Source organism: Lolium rigidum, chromosome 4 (assembly GCF_022539505.1).
Source record: "Lolium rigidum isolate FL_2022 chromosome 4, APGP_CSIRO_Lrig_0.1, whole genome shotgun sequence".
In the NCBI taxonomy this organism is placed as follows: domain Eukaryota; kingdom Viridiplantae; phylum Streptophyta; class Magnoliopsida; order Poales; family Poaceae; genus Lolium; species Lolium rigidum.
The window spans coordinates 249,075,894-249,097,893 of NC_061511.1; the positions used below are offsets into that span (position 1 = coordinate 249,075,894).

The 22,000-nt window shown below is 47.5% G+C and overlaps 1 protein-coding gene across 1 annotated transcript; it reads left to right on the top strand.

Moving 5' to 3' along the window:
- Positions 1–17,491: 17,491 nt before the first annotated feature.
- LOC124648567 lies at positions 17,492–20,093 on the top strand. Its single transcript, XM_047188304.1, has 2 exons — positions 17,492–17,650; positions 18,426–20,093. The coding sequence occupies exons 1-2, from the start codon at positions 17,492–17,494 to the stop codon at positions 20,091–20,093; spliced, it is 1,827 nt and encodes a 608-aa protein (XP_047044260.1).
- Positions 20,094–22,000: the final 1,907 nt, after the last annotated feature.

A 22,000-nucleotide genomic window follows, 5' to 3' on the forward strand; every position in this document is an offset into this window, starting at 1 on the left:
ACAAGCAATGGAGGAGGAATATGAGGCATTGCTTAATAATCAAACTTGGCACTTGGTACCTTCTAGCTCCAACAAAAATGTGATTGATTGCAAATGGGTCTATCGTATTAAGAAACGTGCAGATGGCACTATTGACAGGTATAAAGCTCGTCTTGTTGCAAAAGGCTTCAAGCAAAGATATGATATTGACTATGAAGATACTTTTAGTCCTGTTGTTAAAGCAGCTACTATCAGGACAGTCTTAGCTATTTCAGTCTCTCAAGGTTGGAATTTGCGGCAGCTAGATGTCAAGAACGCGTTTTTGCATGGTGTTCTGGAAGAGGAGGTTTATATGAGACAACCCCCAGGTTTTGAAAATTCTGAATCTCCTGGTTTTGTTTGCAAATTGGACAAAGCTCTTTATGGTCTCAAGCAAGCCCCTAGAGCATGGTACTCTCGTCTTAGTTCCAAACTACATGATCTTGGCTTTACACCCTCAAAGGCAGATACATCCCTGTTTCTATATCAGAAGTCAGGTATTACAATATTCATGTTAATCTATGTTGATGATATTATTGTGGCAAGTTCTTCAAATGATGCTATAACGGCCTTGGTCAGTGATCTTAATGATGATTTTGCTATTAAGGATCTTGGTGACTTACATTTCTTTCTGGGTATTGAAGTCAAGAAAACTCGTCATGGCTTGTTGCTCACTCAGGAGAAGTATGCTAATGATCTTCTTGAGAGGCTTGGAATGCGCATATGCAAACCGACTCCTACACCACTTTCCGCTACAGATTCTCTCTCCCTTGTTGATGGAGAACCTCTTGGTCCTGAAGATAGCACAAAATATCGCAGTGTTGTTGGAGGACTGCAATATCTTACACTTACAAGGCCTGATATTTATTTTTCAGCAAACAAAGTATGTCAGTTTCTGCATGCTCCAACTACTGTTCACTGGAAAGCTGTTAAGAGAATTCTAAGATATGTTAAAGATACTGCTGGTATTGGTATTACTTTCTAGCCCTCTTCATCTACACTTTTGAGTGCCTTCTCTGATGCTGATTGGGCTGGTTGCACTGATGACAGAAGATCTACAGGAGGTTTTGCAATCTTTATTGGACCAAATTTGATTTCTTGGAGTGCTAGAAAACAAGACACAGTATCCCGTTCCAGTACAGAAGCTGAATACAAAGATTTGACAAATGCAACTGCTGAAATGATTTGGGTGGAGGCACTTCTTCGTGAACTTGGAGTTCGGTTGAAAGAAAGACCCTGTCTATGGTGTGACAATCTTGGTGCTACATATCTGTCAGCTAATCCAATATTTCATGCCCGCACCAAACATATTGAAATAGATTTCCACTTTGTTCGAGAACGAGTGGCAGCAAGGAGACTAAGTGTTAGATTTATATCAAGTAAAGATCAAGTGGCAGATGGCTTCACAAAGGCCCTTCCAGTTAAAATCTTCATGAGTTTAGACGTAATCTAAATCTTCTTCGAAGTTTAGATTAAGGGGGGCTGTTAGACTACATGTAATCTCCGATTAGCTTTGGGTACGGTGTAGTACACCGACCCAGGCCCGTATCTTGTACTGCCACGGTTGGGGCTCTTCCAACCCTATATAAACACGAAGCCCGGACCCTAACGGGCACACCGGTTAACCCTAAAACACTAATTCTCAGATCTGGGCCTGCTAGGGCCCAGCCGGCTCCTCTCGTGCTGGTGGTGGTGGCGTCTCGTGTGCCCCTGCCTTGGCTGGCCCTGCTCTGGGTCTGTCGGGCCCATGTCTGGCGACCTGGAGGTCCATTGACCTCGGAGTACCATGTTCTCGGGGCTCTCCGGCGGTTTTGGTATCGCTTGGGGGGCGATGTCCGTGTCGGCCATCTGGGATGGTCCCTTGGCCGCCGCATGCTTGCCGGGTTGGCAGCATGCCCAGTATTGCAGCTACCCTCCGGCGACTGTAGTCTGGTTTTTTCCTCCGATCAGTTTGTTCGTTCTTGTGCAGGTGTTGACGCCCTGGGGATAGTGGGGTTGTCAGGTTGCCGCCGACCTAGCGTCGTTGATGTCTAGATCTGGGCCTGGCCGGGCTTTGCCAGCCAGTGTGTGTTCACCCTACGGTTGAGTCTATCTAGGGCTAGTTCAAGGTGCGGCTTTGGTTGGGGGCGCGACAGTGATTTCTGCTTTGTCTGCTCTACGTCCTAGCGATGGCGTCCGAAACTTTGATCGGGTTTTGGACCTCGGCGAAAGCTGCACATGGCTGTGGCCTGTGCCGGTGACAGCGGCACCCACGGGTACCGTTCCCTTGTTGAAGGCGTCCTAATGATGTCTCTTCTCTTCGAAGTGATAGGCTATGTTCCTCCGTCTCAGCCTGCTATTTTTTGTGGCCTCGCTTTGGGCATGCCTCTTTGGAAGTGTCTTGTGGATCACCCTGTGATCTCTTGCTGGTGTCGCAACCTATTCGCAGCGTCGGCCTGGCTACTTTTACACGGTTTGTTGTGGTAGCTGATGTCCTCCCTAGCGCCTTGAGGGGCTTTGCTAGGTTGGTGTCTGGTCGTGGCCCTTGTCGGCGTGCTTACCCCAACGCCAGGGGAAGATGTTGTGTTCTTGGTCTGGACCTAGCCCGAGCTCCACGGGTGGTGGCTCTCGGGTCTGGGTGAAAACTTTGATGACCTTTGTCTCTGCCGGAGACGATGACACATTCTTGCACCATTCACCTTCTTGGAGGCAGCGCCGCAAGACCCTTCCCTCATTTGGTTCCTCAAGCTGTGCCAGGTGGTCGGCCCGTTGTTGAGTTCCCCGTGGATTGCAGTCTTGGTGTGGTGGAGGTTTGTTAGTGCGTACATGGCCGAGATTTCTCCGGTGTTGCAGAAGACAAGGCACCCTCTTCATGGATCAAGTTGGCGCTTTAGCGGGCTTGACGTTTTTATGTGTTGTCTTTTGTTTGGGTTTCGGTTTGCGCTTGGCGCGTGTGTGTTGTAACCCCTGGTGTAACTCCTAGCCGATTGATAGCTTCGTTAATTCAAAGCCGGGCTCATTTCGAGCCTTCCGTCTAAAAGAAGCGCTCTGACTGCATAGATACATCATATCATAATAACTAGGGTTTGCTTTAAACCAATTACTCCCTCCATTCCAGTTTATAAGTCTTACGTGTATTCATAAACTGTCAATTTAAACAATGTAACACAAGGTATATAATATAAGAGGAATATTATTAGAAACTTCAGATAATGTATTTTCTAACGGGATAACTTTTGTGTTATACAATTTATATTACATTGGTACAATTAATGATCTAAAGATACAAACATGACCTATAAACCAAAACGGAGGGGCAAGGTTTTCACTTATTGTCTCTAAAATGTTAGTAAAATACTAGCAATAGTCAATGCGTAGACGAATAGCTTGTGAGATTAAAGAACTTGGGGAACTCAGATGGAAGAAATGACTTGAGACGGTGAGACTTTTCTTTGACCATGTCAGCATCTTCGCCACAGAGGCCTACATCTTGTAACGGCCCGCAGGTAGGACCCCCTATAGATTTCTTCTGTTCTTTTTCTTTGTGCATCATCATAGCATCATGCATCATATCATATATGTTTTATTTAACAAAATAAAATTATTTTATAAACCTAGCTATTTTGTTTTTCCCTCCCATATGGTTTTATTAAAACCTCTCTTATCTTTTATTTAAATATAAAACCCTCTCCCCTCACCCTGGGCTGCTCTCTCTCTTCCTGGCCCAGCTCTCTCTACCTCTTCCTCTCTCCTGCAGCCCAAATCCAACACGGAGGCCCACTTCTCTTCCCAACCCAGCTCTGGCACAACCCACCTTTCCTCTACCGAAACGAAATGGTACGACCTCCTCCCTATCCTCTTCCCCTCACGCAGGAGGCGTGAGCCTGCCCGTCACCATCGCCATGGTCCTCACCACGCTCCCACCTGCTCCTCCCTTTTAATCCCCACCCCAGCACATCAGCAAACCCTAACCCTACCCTCTCCTACTCCTAGCCCCGCCGCCACATGCTTTTCTCTTCGTTGAGGCAAACAGAGAAGGGGAACGTAGAAGAAAAACACATGTGAAGCACCACCGCATCTACGTCGCCATGGCCCCGTCGATTCTGGCCACCCCTCACCAAGCCGAGACCACCAGGAGATCCGCGTCGTCGTCCTCTCCATCTCTGTGCGAAGAATCGAGATGGGACTCGGTAATTCGAGCGCAGTGTCGCCGATTCTCCAACCTGGCCGCCGTGCTTCTTCTTCAATTGCGGCCGCCCCCGTCCTTCCCCTGTCAGTCTGAGCCCTCCACCGTGATCCTGGTGAGTTCCCCGTCCTCCAGAGCCTCGCCACGGACTCCATCTCCTTTCTTACCAACTTGCCGACGTTGACCATGATGGTCCTCTACAGATGCTCGTCGCCGGTCTATCTCTGGTGTTCCCCGGCGCCAAGACCACCACCACGAGGCTCCCCTTTAACCTCCGCGTCGAACGCCCCCTCTCGCGCGTCTCAGCTCGTCCCGAATCGTCCGATCCGTGCTCAGCAGAGCTCATCTTCCATGGCTGTTTTACTAGGAGCTTTCCGCCATAGTCTGGTTCAAAACACGACTTGGTTCATTCCGTACAACATCTTAACTGCAGCGCAGTGGTTTGACCTCTAATCCTCCATCCAGGCATCCTGAGTTCAATCCCTGATCCAGGCAGATTAAAGCCACCTTTTTTGTTATTTGTTTCAGTTCAGATCCGTGGATGGGCCTTGGCCCAGCTTTCTCTCCCGGCGCCAACCCTCTATCCAGCGCCAGCAGCAGGCCAGATCCGGCCCAGGACAGCGCAGGTTCAGCCCAGTTCGCCCCCTGCCTGTTTTCTTTTTCTGAAAAATCTAGAAAATGTTTCAAACTTGCAAAAATCATATATCCTAATCCGTAACTCGAAATAAAATGTATTTTATATGTTTTTCAATCAGAAAAATGCAAGGATCATGAATATGCCATTCATATACCTGTTTGCATCTCGTATCATGACGCGACGTGATAGTTTGTGCATGTCCACCTCACATATATGCGGAGTATTTCGGATATCCACCTAAGGTTTCCCGCTCCGTTAAATATTGAAGTAGCGCACCCTTGCCATGTTATGACATGCTAATCAACCCTTAACTTTGGCGGTAGAAAATACAACTCCAACCTAATTTGCTTGTCCAGGGTTCGAGCTCCACTTAAATTGGATAAATGCACACGCATCATATCTCGCCATGCCATGCATGCATATCTTGATCATGCCGATTCTTCTTCCGTAGTAGTAAGACTTGCATGCGTTGTGTGTTCCAGCATTTGCTTCTTCCCGGATAGTATCGCGAAGTGGTGTGGTGAGATACGACAAGTTCTTCTGCAGCTTTTCACAGGCGAGCCCTCTCTCTTCACCTACTCTCCCTCGCATTGCTATCCTTATGTTGCGCTTCTTTATCGAGTCACGTCTCCTATTCCACTTGTTTACCATAACAATCCTATATGTATCATTCCTTAACCATATCCGTTGCTTGATGTTTGAGCCTTGCGAGTCGTAGGCGTGTTTAGGCTCTGTTGTTTATCTCGATCTGTTATCGGGATATGTTGGGTTGTTGGGAGGTTATCACATGCTACATCAGTTATTCACACTTTACTTTATTGTTAACAACTAAAATTGTAAGCGAGAGGCATGCTGTGAGCCCCTTTGCGAAAGCATCGGAACTTTGACTCGCTAATGTCCCCTAGGATCCGAGTTCTTGTTATCCGTTCCGAGATTGAGCGCTCTACCCGTACGTGGGGGAGTGGGACCCCCATCACCCACTACCTTTCCTCGAGTACGTTTATTGGGAGCCACAACCTTGGTTTTATTTGCTCATATGCACGATGCACGATTTACTTCCTGTTGCCTTCGGGTGTTTATTTACATACTTGTACTCATAAACGCGGGACTCTTTATCCTTGGCCGGTCGTTAGTGCCCGCCTTGGAAGCCGACGCAAACCTGCGGGTCCGTATCGGAGTACGGCCGGACTTCGTCACGGGTAGCTTAGTTGGGTGGCTCCCATTAAACTTTCTCTTGCATTGGGAACGGTCTTGATGTGAGACTCCACTGTAGTAAGTGGGTTCGAGCATGCGTATGGTTACATTTGGGCAACCCCCGCGGGGTGTACATCTTATCGATAAGCCGTGTCCGCGGTTATGGACGACTTGGAATTGTATAGCTCGATCATAGAACAACTTGCACCTTTATGTTGTTGATAATAATCGCTAATAACTTGATTTGTAATATAGCAATACTACAACCGATACCTAATAAAACTTGTCCACCGTTGAGTGCCTTTTACATTGCCTCTTCGCTTTGTTGGAGGGATATGTGTAATCGGGTCGGGTTATGTTTGTGTAGTATTTATCTCTTACCTTGTGCGCTCTCTTATCTTCTGCGAGTAGACGGATGTTGTAGCGTGTCTCTATTGGTTATAGTTTTGCTTTGCCGTTCGAACCTACCATATAGCCCTAGGCGATATATATTTATACTCGCCGGCGAGCATAGCCATTTCTAGTCTCGCTAAGTACGTGCCGGAGTTCGTTCCTTGGTACTTACTCTCGCCTTTCCTCTTTCTCTTTTGCTTCCTCTCTTTTGTCGGCAACCGATGGCCCGACTTCGACAGGTACAAGATGACGACGTTAGCAAGGTTACCCTTCGGCTTGGCACAGGCGGGGTTATGGACGCCATTGGTTATCTTCGGGACTCTTAGTCCAATTTGTATCTTGTCCGGTACTCGGACGTATTTGATCTTACGTATGATTTGGATCTTTGTATGGTATATTTGTATCTTGACTCGTTGGAGTCGTTGTTGTAATATATGTATCTTGTGGGCTCTATTGTAATCCTGTTGTAATGTTACCGCTCGTGTTAATTCCTGTGGCATCACGTGTGTGATTCGTCGCGCACGTCGTGTCGGAGGGGTCTACGAATCGATATCATGCGGATTTCGGCGGGATCGGCTGGAATCCTCATGGTACCGGTTCCGGGCGTCACAAGTTGGTATCGAGCCCCGGGTTGACGGTACCCCACTAGTCCGGCTCGTAGGATAACCTTGCCAACGGACGTTGTTTGTCTAGTGTCAAAACCTATTTTCTAAAATTCGTTGGATAGATCTGATTAGCTCTGATTTTTCTCCTTACCTATATTCTTTCTCCTCTTACCTTTGCGAGTTTTGTGTCTTCTCTCTTATCTGAGTTCTCTGAGTTTTAGGTTCCGACGTGGGTTGGACGATCTTTGCCCCTCACCTATTAGGACCGATCTTCGGAGGATCCCGATGGAACCGCATCATCAACAGCGGAACAACTACTTCTCGTTAGTGGTGTCGCCGATCTATGTGGAGCAAGAACTCTTGTTAGTGGTGTCGAGGAGATCGACACGTCGCCTGAAGATCCGATAGTTCACCTCTCTCCCCCGTACCTTGAGGTGGAACCTCGGGACGAGGTTCCTTGTTAGTGGTGTCGATTGTAACGGCCCAGGGTAGGACCCCCTATAGATTTCTTCTGTTCTTTTTCTTTGTGCATCATCATGGCATCATGCATCATATCATACATGTTTTATTTAACAAAATAAAATTTATTTTATAAACCTAGCTATTTTGTTTTTCCCTCCCATATGGTTTTATTAAAACCTCTCTTATCTTTTATTTTAATATAAAACCCCTTCCCTTCACTCACGGGCTGCTCTCTCTTCCCGGCCCAGCTCTCTCTACCTCTTCCTCTCTCCTGCGAGCCCAAATCCAACACGGAGGCCCACTTCTCTTCCCAACCCGGCTACGGCACAACCCACCTTTCCTCTACCGAAACGAAATGGTACGACCTCCTCCCTATACTCTTCCTCACGCGGGAGGCGTGAGCCACGCCCGTCACCATCGCCATGGTCCTCACCACGCTCCCACCTGCTCCTCCCCTTTAATCCCCACCCCAGCACATCAGCAAACCCTAACCCTAGCCTCTCCTACTCCTAGCCCCGCCGCCACTTGCCTTTCTCTTTGTTGAGGCAAACTGAGAAGGGAACGTAGAAGAAAAACACATGTGAAGCACCACCGCATCTACGTCGCCATGGCCCCGTCGATTCCGGCCACCCCTCACCAAGCCGAGACCACCAGTGAGATCCGCGTCGTCGTCCTCTCCATCTCTGTGCGAAGAATCGAGATGGGACTCGGTCATTCGAGCGCGATGTCGCCGATTCTCCAACTCCGGCCGCCGTGCTTCTTCTTCAATTGCGGCCGCCCCCGTCCTTCCCCTGTCGCTCCGAGCCCTCCACCGTGATCCCGGTGAGTTCCCCGTCCTCCGAGCCTCGCCACGGACTCCATCTCCTTTCTTACCAACTTGCCGACGTTGACCATGATGGTCCTCTACGGATGCTCGTCGCCGGTCTATCTCCGGTGTTCCCCGGCGCCAAGACCACCACCACGAGGCTCCCCTTTAACCTCCGCGTCGAACGCCTCTCTCGCGCGTCTCAGCTCGTCCCGAATCGTCCGATCCGTGCTCAGCAGAGCTCATCTTCCATGGCTGTTTTACTAGGAGCTTTCCGCCATAGTCTGGTTCAAAACACGACTTGGTTCATTCCGTACAACATCTGAACCACACCGCAGTGGTTAGACCTCTAATCCTCCATCCAGGCAACCTGAACTCAATCCCTGATCCAGGCAGATTAAAGCCACCTTTTTTGTTATTTGTTTCAGTTCAGATCCGTGGATGGGCCTTGGCCCAGCTTTCTCTCCCGGCGCCAACCCTCTATCCAGCGCCAGCAGCAGGCCAGATCCGGCCCAGGACAGCGCAGGTTCAGCCCAGTTCGCCCCCTGCCTGTTTTCTTTTTCTGAAAAATCTAGAAAATGTTTCAAACTTGCAAAAATCATATATCCTAATCCGTAACTCGAAATAAAATGTATTTTATATGTTTTTCAATCAGAAAAATGCAAGGATCATGAATATGCCATTCATATACCTGTTTGCATCTCGTATCATGACGCGACGTGATAGTTTGTGCATGTCCACCTCACATATATGCGGAGTATTTCGGATATCCACCTAAGGTTTCCCCGCTCCGTTAAATATTGAAGTAGCGCACCCTTGCCATGTTATGACATGCTAATCAACCCTTAACTTTGGCGGTAGAAAATACAACTCCAACCTAATTTGCTTGTCCGGGGTTCCGACTCCACTTAAATTGGATAAATGCACCGCATCATATCTGCCATGCCATGCATGCATATCTTGATCATGCCGATTCTTCTTCCGTAGTAGTAAGACTTGCATGCGTTGTGTGTTCCAGCATTTGCTTCTTCCCGGATAGTATCGCGAAGTGGTGTGGTGAGATACGACAAGTTCTTCACACGGCTTTTCACGAGGCGAGCCCTCTCTCTTCACCTACTCTCCTCGCATTGCTATCCTTATGTTGCGCTTCTTTATCGAGTCACGTCTCCTATTCCACTTGTTTACCATAACAATCCTATATGTATCATTCCTTAACCATATCCGTTGCTTGATGTTTGAGCCTTGCGAGTCGTAGGCGTGTTTAGGCTCTGTTGTTTATCTCGATCTGTTATCGGGATATGTTGGGTTGTTGGGAGGTTATCACATGCTACATCAGTTATTCACACTTTACTTTATTGTTAACAACTAAAATTGCTAAGCAGTGACATCTGTGAGCCCATTTGCGAAAGCATCGGATCTTTGTCTCGCTAATGTCCCCTAGAATCCGAGTTCTTATTATATGTTCCGAGATCGAGCGCTCTAACCGTACGTGGGGGAGTGGGACCCCCATCACCCACTACATTTATTGGGAGCCGCAACCTTGGTTTTATTTGCTCATATGCACGATCTGCACGATTTACTTCATGTTGCCCTCAGGTGTTTATATTATGTACTGTACTCATAACGCGAGACTCTTTATCCTTGGTCGGTCGTTAGTGCCCGCCTTGGAAGCCGACGCAAACCTCTGGGTCCGTATCGGAGTACGGCCGGACTTCGTCACGGGTAGCTTAGTTGGGTGGCTCCCATTAAACTTTCTCTTGCATTGGGAACGGTCTTGATGTGAGACTCCACCTGTAGTAAGTGGGTTCGAGCATGCGTATGGTTACATTTGGGCAACCCCTGCGGGGTGTACATCTTATCGATAAGCCGTGTCCGCGGTTATGGACGACTTGGAATTGTATAGCTCGATCATAGAACAACTTGCACCTTTATGTTGTTGATAATAATCCGCTAATAACTTGATTTGTAATATAGCAATACTACAACCGATACCTAATAAAACTTGTCCACCGTTGAGTGCCTTTTACATTGCCTCTTCGCTTTGTTGGAGGGGATATGTGTAATCGAGCCGGGTTATGTTTGTGTAGTATTTATCTCTTACCTTGTGCGCTCTCTTATCTTCTCTGAGTAGACGGATGTTGTAGCGTGTCTCTATTGGTTATAGTTTTGCTGCCGCTGAACCTACCATATAGCCCTAGGCGATATATATTTATACTCGCCCGGCGAGCATAGCCATTTCTAGTCTCGCTAAGTACGTGCCGGAGTTCGTTCCTTGGTACTTACTCTCGCCTTTCCTCTTTCTCTTTTGCTTCCTCTCTTTTGTCGGCAACCGATGGCCCGACTTCGACAGGTACAAGATGACGACGTTAGCAAGGTTACCCTTCCGGCTTGGCTCGGGCGAGGGTTATGGACGCCATCGGTTATCTTCAGGACTCTTAGTCCAATTTGTATCTTGTCCGTACTTGGACGTATTTGATCTTCTGTATGATTCGGATCTTTGTATTGTATATTTGTATCTTGACTCGTTGGAGTCGTTGTTGTAATATATGTATCTTGTGGGCTCTATTGTAATCCTGTTGTAATGTTACCGCTCGTGTTAATTCCTCTGGCATCACGTGTGTGATTCGTCGCGCACGTCGTGTCGGAGGGCGTCTCTGAATCGATATCATGCGGATTTCGGCGGGATCGCTGGAATCCTCATGGTACCGGTTCCGGGGCGTCACAAGTTGGTATCAGAGCCCCAGGTTGACGGTACCCCACTAGTCCAGCCTGTAGGATAACCTTGCCAACGGACGTTGTTTGTCTAGTGTCAAAACCTATTTTCTAAAATTCGTTGGATAGATCTGATTAGCTCTGATTTTTCTCCTTACCTATATTCTTTCTCCTCTTACCTTTGCGAGTTTTGTGTCTTCTCTCTTATCCGAGTTTCTACGAGTTTTAGGTTCGACGTGGGTTGGACGATCTTTGCCCCTCACCTATTAGGACCGATCTTCGGAGGATCCCGATGGAACCGCATCATCAACAGCGGAACAACTACTTCTCGTTAGTGGTGTCGCCGATCTATGTGGAGCAAGAACTCTTGTTAGTGGTGTCGAGGAGATCGACACGTCGCCTGAAGATCCGATAGTTCACCTCTCTCCCCCGTACCTTGAGGTGGAACCTCGGGACGAGGTTCCTTGTTAGTGGTGTCGATTGTAACGGCCTGGGGTAGGACCCCTATAGATTTCTTCGTTCTTTTTCTTTGTGCATCATCATAGCATCATGCATCATATCATACATGTTTTATTTAACAAAATAAAATTATTTTATAAACCTAGCTATTTTGTTTTTCCCTCCCATATGGTTTTATTAAAACCTCTCTTATCTTTTATTTAAATATAAAACCCTCTCCCCTCACCCTGGGCTGCTCTCTCTCTTCCTCGGCCCAGTCTCTCTCTACCTCTTCCTCTCTCCTGCAGCCCAAATCCAACACGGAGGCCCACTTCTCTTCCCAACCCAGCTCCGGCACAACCCACCTTTCCTCTACCGAAACGAAATGGTACGACCTCCTCCCTATCCTCTTCCCTCACGCAGGAGGCGTGAGCCTGCCCGTCACCATCGCCATGGTCCTCACCACGCTCCCACCTGCTCCTCCCTTTTAATCCCCACCCCAGCACATCGCCAAACCCTAACCCTAGCCTCTCCTACTCCTAGCCCCGCCGCCACTTGCCTTTCTCTTTGTTGAGGCAAACTGAGAAGGAGAACGTAGAAGAATAACACGTGTGGAGCACCACCGTATCTACCTCGCCATGGCCCCGTCGATTCTGGCCACCCCTCGCCGAGCTGAGACCACCAGGAGATCCGCGTCGTCGTCCTCTCCATCTCGCGTGCGAGGAATCGAGATGGGGCTCAGTAATTCGAGCGCGGTGTCGCCGATTCTCCAACCTCGGCCGCCGTGCTTCTTCTTCAATTGCGGCCGCCCCGTCCTTCCCCTGCTCGGTCCGAGCCCTCCACCGTGATCCTGGTGAGTTCCCCGTCCTCCGAGCCTCGCCACGGACTCCATCTCCTTTCTTACCAACTTGCCGACGTTGACCATGATGGTCCTCTACGGATGCTCGTCGCCGGTCTATCTCTCGGTGTTCCCGGCGCCAAGACCACCACCACGAGGCTCCCCTTTAACCTCCGCGTCGAACGCCCCCTCTCGCGCGTCTCAGCTCGTCCCGAATCGTCCGATCCGTGCTCAGCAGAGCTCATCTTCCATGGCTGTTTTACTAGGAGCTTTCCGCCATAGTCTGGTTCAAAACACGACTTGGTTCATTCCGTACAACATCTTAACTGCAGCGCAGTGGTTTGACCTCTAATCCTCCATCCAGGCATCCTGAGTTCAATCCCTGATCCAGGCAGATTAAAGCCACCTTTTTTGTTATTTGTTTCAGTTCAGATCCGTGGATGGGCCTTGGCCCAGCTTTCTCTCCCGGCGCCAACCCTCTATCCAGCGCCAGCAGCAGGCCAGATCCGGCCCAGGACAGCGCAGGTTCAGCCCAGTTCGCCCCCTGCCTGTTTTCTTTTTCTGAAAAATCTAGAAAATGTTTCAAACTTGCAAAAATCATATATCCTAATCCGTAACTCGAAATAAAATGTATTTTATATGTTTTTCAATCAGAAAAATGCAAGGATCATGAATATGCCATTCATATACCTGTTTGCATCTCGTATCATGACGCGACGTGATAGTTTGTGCATGTCCACCTCACATATATGCGGAGTATTTCGGATATCCACCTAAGGTTTCCCCGCTCCGTTAAATATTGAAGTAGCGCACCCTTGCCATGTTATGACATGCTAATCAACCCTTAACTTTGGCGGTAGAAAATACAACTCCAACCTAATTTGCTTGTCCAGGGTTCGAGCTCCACTTAAATTGGATAAATGCACCGCATCATATCCGCCATGCCATGCATGCATATCTTGATCATGCCGATTCTTCTTCCGTAGTAGTAAGACTTGCATGCGTTGTGTGTTCCGAGCATTTGCTTCTTCCGGATAGTATCGCGAAGTGGTGTGGTGAGATACGACAAGTTCTTCTGCGGCTTTTCACGAGCGAGCCCTCTCTCTTCACCTACTCTCCCTCGCATTGCTATCCTTATGTTGCGCTTCTTTATCGAGTCACGTCTCCTATTCCACTTGTTTACCATAACAATCCTATATGTATCATTCCTTAACCATATCCGTTGCTTGATGTTTGAGCCTTGCGAGTCGTAGGCGTGTTTAGGCTCTGTTGTTTATCTCGATCTGTTATCGGGATATGTTGGGTTGTTGGGAGGTTATCACATGCTACATCAGTTATTCACACTTTACTTTATTGTTAACAACTAAAATTGTAAGCAGAGGCATCTGTGAGCCCCTTTGCGAAAGCATCGGAACTTTGACTCGCTAATGTCCCCTAGGATCCGAGTTCTTGTTATCTGTTCCGAGATTGAGCGCTCTACCCGTACGTGGGGAGTGGGACCCCCATCACCCACTACCTTTCCTCGAGTCTGTTTATTGGGAGCCACAACCTTGGTTTTATTTGCTCATATGCACGATGCACGATTTACTTCTGTTGCCTTCGGGTGTTTATTTCTGTCTTGTACTCATAAACGCGGGACTCTTTATCCTTGGCCGGTCGTTAGTGCCCGCCTTGGAAGCCGACGCAAACCTCTGGGTCCGTATCGGAGTACGGCCGGACTTCGTCACGGGTAGCTTAGTTGGGTGGCTCCCATTAAACTTTCTCTTGCATTGGGAACGGTCTTGATGTGAGACTCCACCTGTAGTAAGTGGGTTCGAGCATGCGTATGGTTACATTTGGGCAACCCCTGCAGGGTGTACATCTTATCGATAAGCCGTGTCCGCGGTTATGGACGACTTGGAATTGTATAGCTCGATCATAGAACAACTTGCACCTTTATGTTGTTGATAATAATCTGCTAATAACTTGATTTGTAATATAGCAATACTACAACCGATACCTAATAAAACTTGTCCACCGTTGAGTGCCTTTTACATTGCCTCTTCGCTTTGTTGGAGGGGATATGTGTAATCGGCTGGGTTATGTTTGTGTAGTATTTATCTCTTACCTTGTGCGCTCTCTTATCTTCTCTGAGTAGACGGATGTTGTAGCGTGTCTCTATTGGTTATAGTTTTGCTGCCGCTGAACCTACCATATAGCCCTAGGCGATATATATTTATACTCGCCTGGCGAGCATAGCCATTTCTAGTCTCGCTAAGTACGTGCCGGAGTTCGTTCCTTGGTACTTACTCTCGCCTTTCCTCTTTCTCTTTTGCTTCCTCTCTTTTGTCGGCAACCGATGGCCCGACTTCGACGAGTACAAGATGACGACGTTAGCAAGGTTACCCTTCCGGCTTGGCACGGGCGAGGGTTATGGACGCCACTGGTTATCTTCAGGACTCTTAGTCCAATTTGTATCTTGTCCGTACTTGGACGTATTTGATCTTCTGTATGATTCGGATCTTTGTATTGTATATTTGTATCTTGACTCGTTGGAGTCGTTGTTGTAATATATGTATCTTGTGGGCTCTATTGTAATCCTGTTGTAATGTTACCGCTCGTGTTAATTCCTCTGGCATCACGTGTGTGATTCGTCGCGCACGTCGTGTCGGAGGGCGTCTCTGAATCGATATCATGCGGATTTCGGCGGGATCGCTGGAATCCTCAAGGTACCGGTTCCGGGGCGTCACACATCTCCTTCAATATATGGAAATATCGAACTCACCATCTTGGTAACCAAGTCAATCGTAACCAACCAAACCTTCTTAATCTTTTGATCCCCTTCCCCTGGCAATTCCTCGGACAGCATAAAGTGTACGGTGTTGCGGTCGTCCATGCTTACAAGAGGGAACATTAAGCCATTGCGTGGGAGAGTTCTAGAGGCGTTGTGAGCCCAGAAGTCAACACCTGTAATCACCATATCACAGACCCACTTCATTTCACCAGTCTTTGTTGTCCTCAAAGTATGGGAGAAGATGTCAAAACCCTCATGAGGTTGCAACGGTCCTTCGAACTCCCCATCCGAGCGAATAGATGTGACATACTTGAGAACATCGCCTCCAGCAGTGACACACACGCTGCGGTTCGCCTCGAGAAATCTTGGCGGACTAGTTAAAAACACACGGTCGTAGGACAGTCGGAGGTAAGAAATCTTGGCCGAACATTGTTCCTCGAACACCTCGTATAATAGCATACCTCCTATGTTGTAGTTAATCCAGCAAATGCAGCGGTTGAAGGTGATGACAGCGTCCGGCGAAGTGAAACCTAAGGGGAGGAAGATCGACCAATCACGTAGCTCACCGTTTTCGTAGTTCTTGTGCTGGATGGGTATCTTTTTCACCTCCCACGTGCCGTCGTCGTCATGGGCCGATACACGAGATCGGAGCACGCACACTTCGGCTTCCATCATGCCGGTGCCAGGAATCTCATTGATCATCGCCAGCTGCGCCACCGCGAACTCTTCTTCATCCTCATATTTGGCACGAACGAGTCCTACAGTGTTGGGAAAGAACACTCGTGGCTGCTGCATCGTTCCCTTTGCTGTATCATCGCCATCATCACCGTTATTGTTGTCAACAACAACATTACTATCATCACCGTCATAGCTGTAAAGACAATCGTTAAGACCATAATCATCATCATAATCATCATCATCCTTCTTGCACCAAGGAGGCCATGGTGATGGTACCACCATGGGTATGGTGCAGACGGGGAGCCGTTTGAGCTGCAGGTGCGGGACAGGATGAGAGCGTGCTATGCAGATGAAGTGATCCTGCGTGTAACGCCGGTAAGGGCTCCCTTTTAATTCTTCGATGGAGGTGAGGCTGAGCAGGAGGAGATCGCGGTGGGCGGTGGCGAGGTCGGTTTCATACTCGGGCGTGGTGCGGCCAGGCCAGCGCACGTAGAGGCGGGAGATGGCCGGGGGCTCGGCGGGGATGATGGCGAGGTCGAAGGCCTGGCCGAGGGAGGTGTGCGAGCTGGCCCTCAGGGGCGCCGTGGACTCGTCCGGGAAGCCGCCGTCGTCCCTGCGGTAGACGAAGCGGTCGAGCATCATCCAGTTCCAGTCCGCCATGCCAGCTACGATTTCACGGGTTTCGCCTGTGCGGAAGATTGTAGTACGTCTGTCGATCTCTTTTGATGATCGAAGAGGCGGAAACCGACTCAATGTCCCATGACTACCTTGGCCGACTTGGATCCAGATTGATTGAGCAGAGAGAACGTGGAAGCTGCGTAACGCGCGTACGTCGTGGGAGTTTCCAAATCAGGCTACTAGCATTTTTGCTCACACGTACGACCTCCGAGAAGGAACCCAGTATACAAATGTGAGGCGGAGGTTTTCCCATGTAGTACGATCTGCCCGCGAGACTGATCACATGGCGTCCAGGTTAAACAGTTTTTTAAACCTGCTTTCTTCATGTTTATTAAATGTGAGGATCACGGTCACCGAGTGGAGTGTCATATGCTTCCAGCGTAAACAACGGCATGTGAGAATTAGGGGCCTGCGTCGGCACAAACATGCCAACAGTAGCTAGCGCTGGTGGCGCTCGCCTGTTCCTGACTGGCTGACTTTCTGTGGACTCGAGCAGGTCGCTTTTTTTTTTTAATCACCAGGTCGGATTACTATAGTCTAGACCCTTGTACGCTAGCAGGCCTGCCGTCCGGACCAAACCCGTGTTGGGCTGCCCGTCAGGATGTAGACGGACGCGTCCACAAAGTCCGTTCCGTTTATTGACTGAGCCGTGTAAGCGAATTTATCTGTCCGTGGAGTCCGTGTAAGTATGTTCGGCTGCCTGCGGTGTCCGCTGGACAATACGGACACGTCAGAATGTAGATGGACACGGATGTCCGCGGAATCTCTTCGTCCGTGTCCGTAAAAAATGCCAAACGTCGTCGCGGACGGGCCGTATTTTTTAGACGGACTCACGGAAAATGTCCGCGGAGCCTGCCAGGCCCGTCCCTTGTGCAAGAAAAAAAAAGAACAAACGAAACAGAGCACCAGTCCTTGGCTTCTCCATCTCCCTCGATAGGGCACGCCGCCACGCCGCCACAGCTGAGCCGGCGCCCCGCTCCTCGCTTGCCCGCCGGCCGCCGGCCTCCGCCCGGTTCCCCGCTCGTCGTCGCCATGCCCCTTTAACCTGTGCAACCCTCGGCCTCGTGCGCTTCCCGTCGCTGCCTGAGGAGCAAGATGTCGAGCACGGCGGAGGAACCAACAGAAGATGCAGCGGGGGAGTGGGGAAAGAATCCGGCATCGAAGGTCGAAAAGAAATCGGCGCCGAAGAAGGACAAGAATTCAACAAGGGACGGCGGCGGAATCGGCGTCAACCTTATGCTGGGCAAGGAGCAGGTCTGGTTTTCCCCTTATGCTGATTTATTATTGATGTCTGCTTGTTCATTTGCTTCTGTGATCATTTTCGTGGACGATCTGAATTGGTTGCGAGTAGTTTCCCATGCTCGATTGTTGTGCAACCGGTGAGAACTACTGAAGGGATTCTAGTTTTAGTCATGTGCGTGGAACATCCAGAACGACCAATATGACTGAAGTTTTACAACACAAAGTTCAGAAACCAAAATAGGCACAAAGTTCAGAAACCAAAATAGGCAATACTCTGTATTATACTTTGCCTCCTAGATAAAGGACAGTAACATAACCATTGCTTTACTGTCTCTCGCCGATTTGCTGAAGTGTGAATCTATCAAAACGTATGAAAAGATTTCCCAGAGGAGACGGTCCTATATATCCTAGCACATGAAGCGCGTGAATAATTGTACCACGTACTAGAAAATTCAGAGTTAGGACCAAGTTATTTTTATTTGATAGAAAATACACTGTCAATATTTATTTTGGAGAGCCATTATATTACTTTACCAGGCATAAGGTTGAGATTTGACTTGTATATCTCTCAGTACCATGGTCACCAGGGTTCATATACACTGTCAATATTTATTTTAAAGAGCTATTATATTACTTTACCAGGCATAAGGTTGAATTTTGACTTGTATATCTCTCAGTTTGTGACAGTATGTAAACTAAGCCTATTGTATCAGAATTTTCGTTACTAATATATAGTTTTCTAAATTCTGTTGATTTGATGCTATTCAGTAATTTGTATGAAATGCAGCATGAAATAGACCCACAAGCTCAGAATGGTCGCAATGACAAGAAGACCTTGGAGCCAATAGAAGCGGAGGAGCCAGCAAGCGAGGGTAGTAGTGCAGCGATCAAAAACAGGGAACAGATCTCGTTATCAAATAAGGCTGGGTCATATCTGCCAAGTGACGTTGTTCAGACTCAGTTACTAGCTATTCCAGAGGAAGAGGCTGCCTCAAAAAAGCCACAGTTGAAAATGAAGAAAGAGAAGGAAAGAAAGACGGCGAAACTTGTGAAAATCAAGAAAGAGCAACAGTTGGGTGGTGTTGACAAGACCCAGTTTCCTGTTGAGCCACATATGCCTGGTGATGGTGAACAAGCTCATTCACTGTGTGTTCCAGAGGAAGAGGATGCCTCAAAAAACTTGCAAATGAAGAAGAAAGAGAAGAAAAGGAAGAGGGTGGAACTTGAGGAAATCAAGAAAGATGAGCAGTTGGGTGGTGCCGACAAGACCCAGTTTCCTGTTGAGCCCGATATGCCTAGTGACGCTGAAAAAGCTCATTCACTGTGTGTTCTAGAGGAAGAGGATGCCTCAAAAAACTTGCAGATGAAGAAGAAAGAGAAGAAAAGGAAGAGGGTGGAACTTGAGGAAATCAAGAAAGAGGAACCATGGAGGTGGCATGCTACCTTCTGCACGGTGCTTAGAGAGAATAGTCTGCACAAGGGCTTTCTCATCCTGCGAGGAAATGTGAAGCGCCTTTACCTATTTGACATTGAGGGAACGAAACTTGATCTGAAGTACCTCAAGGAAGGAGAAACAGTCTATACAGGAGCTGTTTTTGAGTTCCCTTGCCACATTGTTGATGTTGGACAACCCATTCTTAAAGATGAGGATGCTTATGCCGCCATTGAACATGAATCAAAGAGGGATGTGAAGAGGAAGCGTTTGAAGAGAAAACCACAGCCGGTGACATCACCACAGGCAGCATTGCTGAGATCATCCATAGGCATGTTTGCGAGAGTGGCATCATCAAGGAAGGGAGTGTCCCCTCAAGCAAATGTTACTGTGCATTTCCCGTCTCCACATCTTCAACGGAGGCGTCGACCAAGGAAACTTAAATCAAAGATTTGGAAAGATTTCAGCCCTATGTATGAACATGGAAAAGTTTCTCAAGGTCGCTGCAAGCATTGCAACGAAGTGTTTCTTGCCTCTCAGAATTCAGGGACTAACCATATTCGTCGGCATCTAAAGACTTGTGTTGTGAGGAGTAACATGCATGAGATGGTGGCAAAAATGCGTGCTTCATCATTATCACCAAAATGCCTTGCCTTGGATGACTGGCACTACAGTCAAGAAGAGTCCAGGAAGCACCTTGCAAACATGATAGTTCAGCATGGGCTACCATTCTCGATTGTGGAATATAGTGGCTTTGTAAAGTTTGTGAAGAGCTTGAATCCTATGTTCAACATGGTTTCAAGAACAACTGTAAAAGAAGATTGCATGGAGTCATACAAAGAGCAAAGATCAATGTTACGGGAAACTTTGAAGAATTGTGGTGCTCGAGTCTCACTAACTGCGGACATGTGGACCTCCAACCAGAGGCTAGGATATTTATGTGTGACTTGTCATTTCATTGACAAGACATGGAAGATGCGAGAAAAGAATACTCAGATTTTGTATGATGGAAACGCCACATAGTGGTTTTCGGATGTACAATGTCATGTTAAAGAGTTTGCAGTATTGGAATATTGAAGATAAAATCTGCAGCATTACACTAGACAATGCATCAGTCAACGGCAAAATGATGGAGTATTTGAAAGAAAATTTGACGAAGAAACAAATGTTGGCTTGTGGAGGTGAACTTTTTCACATCCGATGTGCTGCTCATGTGCTCAATCTTATCGTGCAAGATGGTCTCGTTTGTAATGAAAGGTTCCATCAATAAGATCAGAGCTAGTGTCAACTATGTGAGGAGTTCACAAACTCGAGAGCAGATGTTTGATGACATAGTTAAGCAGTTGGGCATCATATGTGAGAAGGAACCCTCTATTGATGTTGCCACACGATGGAACTCGACATACCTTATGATCGAGTCATCTCTGCCTTACATGGAAGCATTTGACGAGTTGGTGAACCAAGATCGCCAATTTAAGTATGCTCCTTCAGCTGAAGATTGGAAAATGGCTAAGGAGATCTGCTCACTATTAAAGGTCTTCTTCGAAGCTACAAAAGTAGTTTCAGGTTCTAGCTATCCAACGGCCAACCGTTACTTTCATGAAATATGGAGCATTAAACTGTTGTTGGAAAAACATGCAATGAGTAAAAACGAAGTGATTGCATCCATGGTGAGCAAGATGCAAAAAAAGTTTAACAAGTACTGGACTGAGTCATACTTGGCTAACTGCATACCTGTCATCCTCGATCCAAGATACAAGTTAGAACTCATTGAATTTCGCATCAAGCAAGCATTTGGAGATAAAGCAGGAGAACACCTAAAAAAGGTGGAAATGGTTCTCAATAGTCTGTTTGAAGAGTACTACAATAAAATGGGAGAATCTTTTGCTGATCAGTCAGGAAGAGAATTTCATGTTGATGAGGTTGCGGCGGTTGACAATCCATTAGCTGATTGGGAAGCCCATTTGAAAGTGAAGAAGAAACAAGCAACTAGTGAGCTCGATACATACCTGACCGGAGAACTTCACCCCCCAAAAAAAGATTTTGATATTTTGGAATGGTGGGCAACACATAGTATTGAGTACCCAGTCCTATCTTGCATTGCTCATGATGTCCTAGCCATTCAAGCATCGACCGTTGCATCAGAGTCTTCTTTTAGCGCCGGCGGGAGAATCATTAGTGATCACAGGACCAGGCTGAAGAGTGACACAGTTGAGGGGTTGTTATGCCTCCAAGATTGGCTAAATGCCGCTGGTAAGTTATTCTATTGTTGAATAGTATAATAAAAATTTCAAATTTGTAACTGATTTCAAATTTCTATTGCTAAATGCCGCTGGTAAGTTATTCTTTCAATCTTGCAGACACTAAACCAACTAATAAAGATTCGAGGAGGAAGTATACTTGGTAAGTTGGACAGGAGTTCTCCAAGATTAGCATCAAACCAATTAATGTTTGTCTTTGTCTCACCTACATCAAACTACCTAACAGGAGTTCCACCAAGCAAGCAAGTGCCACAAAGAAGGCCGCACTCGCTCGCACTCCTCTGTGCCCTCCTCGTCGCCGCTCTCCTCCCCGGCGTCGAATAGCTCACTGTCTCCCTCGATCTCATGTGAGTGCTTCTACAGTACTATTTAAATGCTACAGTACTACATTTCATCATTTCTTGGTTGAGGACCTGTGCATGATATGTCTGTCCAATTGATATTGCTCTCTGCTCATTTACCAAATTATATTTTGTAGCTGATCAAGGAAGAATCTGAATGCTCAAGGAAGTTGATGATTACTGTAGCGGTTACTGCGTTACTCGGCTATTCGGAACAACATCGACGTCTGCAATACAACCACTTGAACAGAACAACTTTCTCTATTTAGCTATTGTCTGTCTAACTTTGAATGGCTGATACTGAATGGTAATTCAGGCACATACTCAA

Coding starts and splice junctions, on each gene's coding strand:
- LOC124648567 (XM_047188304.1), top strand. CDS start 17,492: ATGTCGAGCACGGCGGAGGAACCAACAGAAGATGCAGCGGGGGAGTGG. Junction 17,651..18,425: donor TTATGCTGGGCAAGGAGCAG/GTCTGGTTTTCC, acceptor TATGAAATGCAG/CATGAAATAGACCCACAAGC.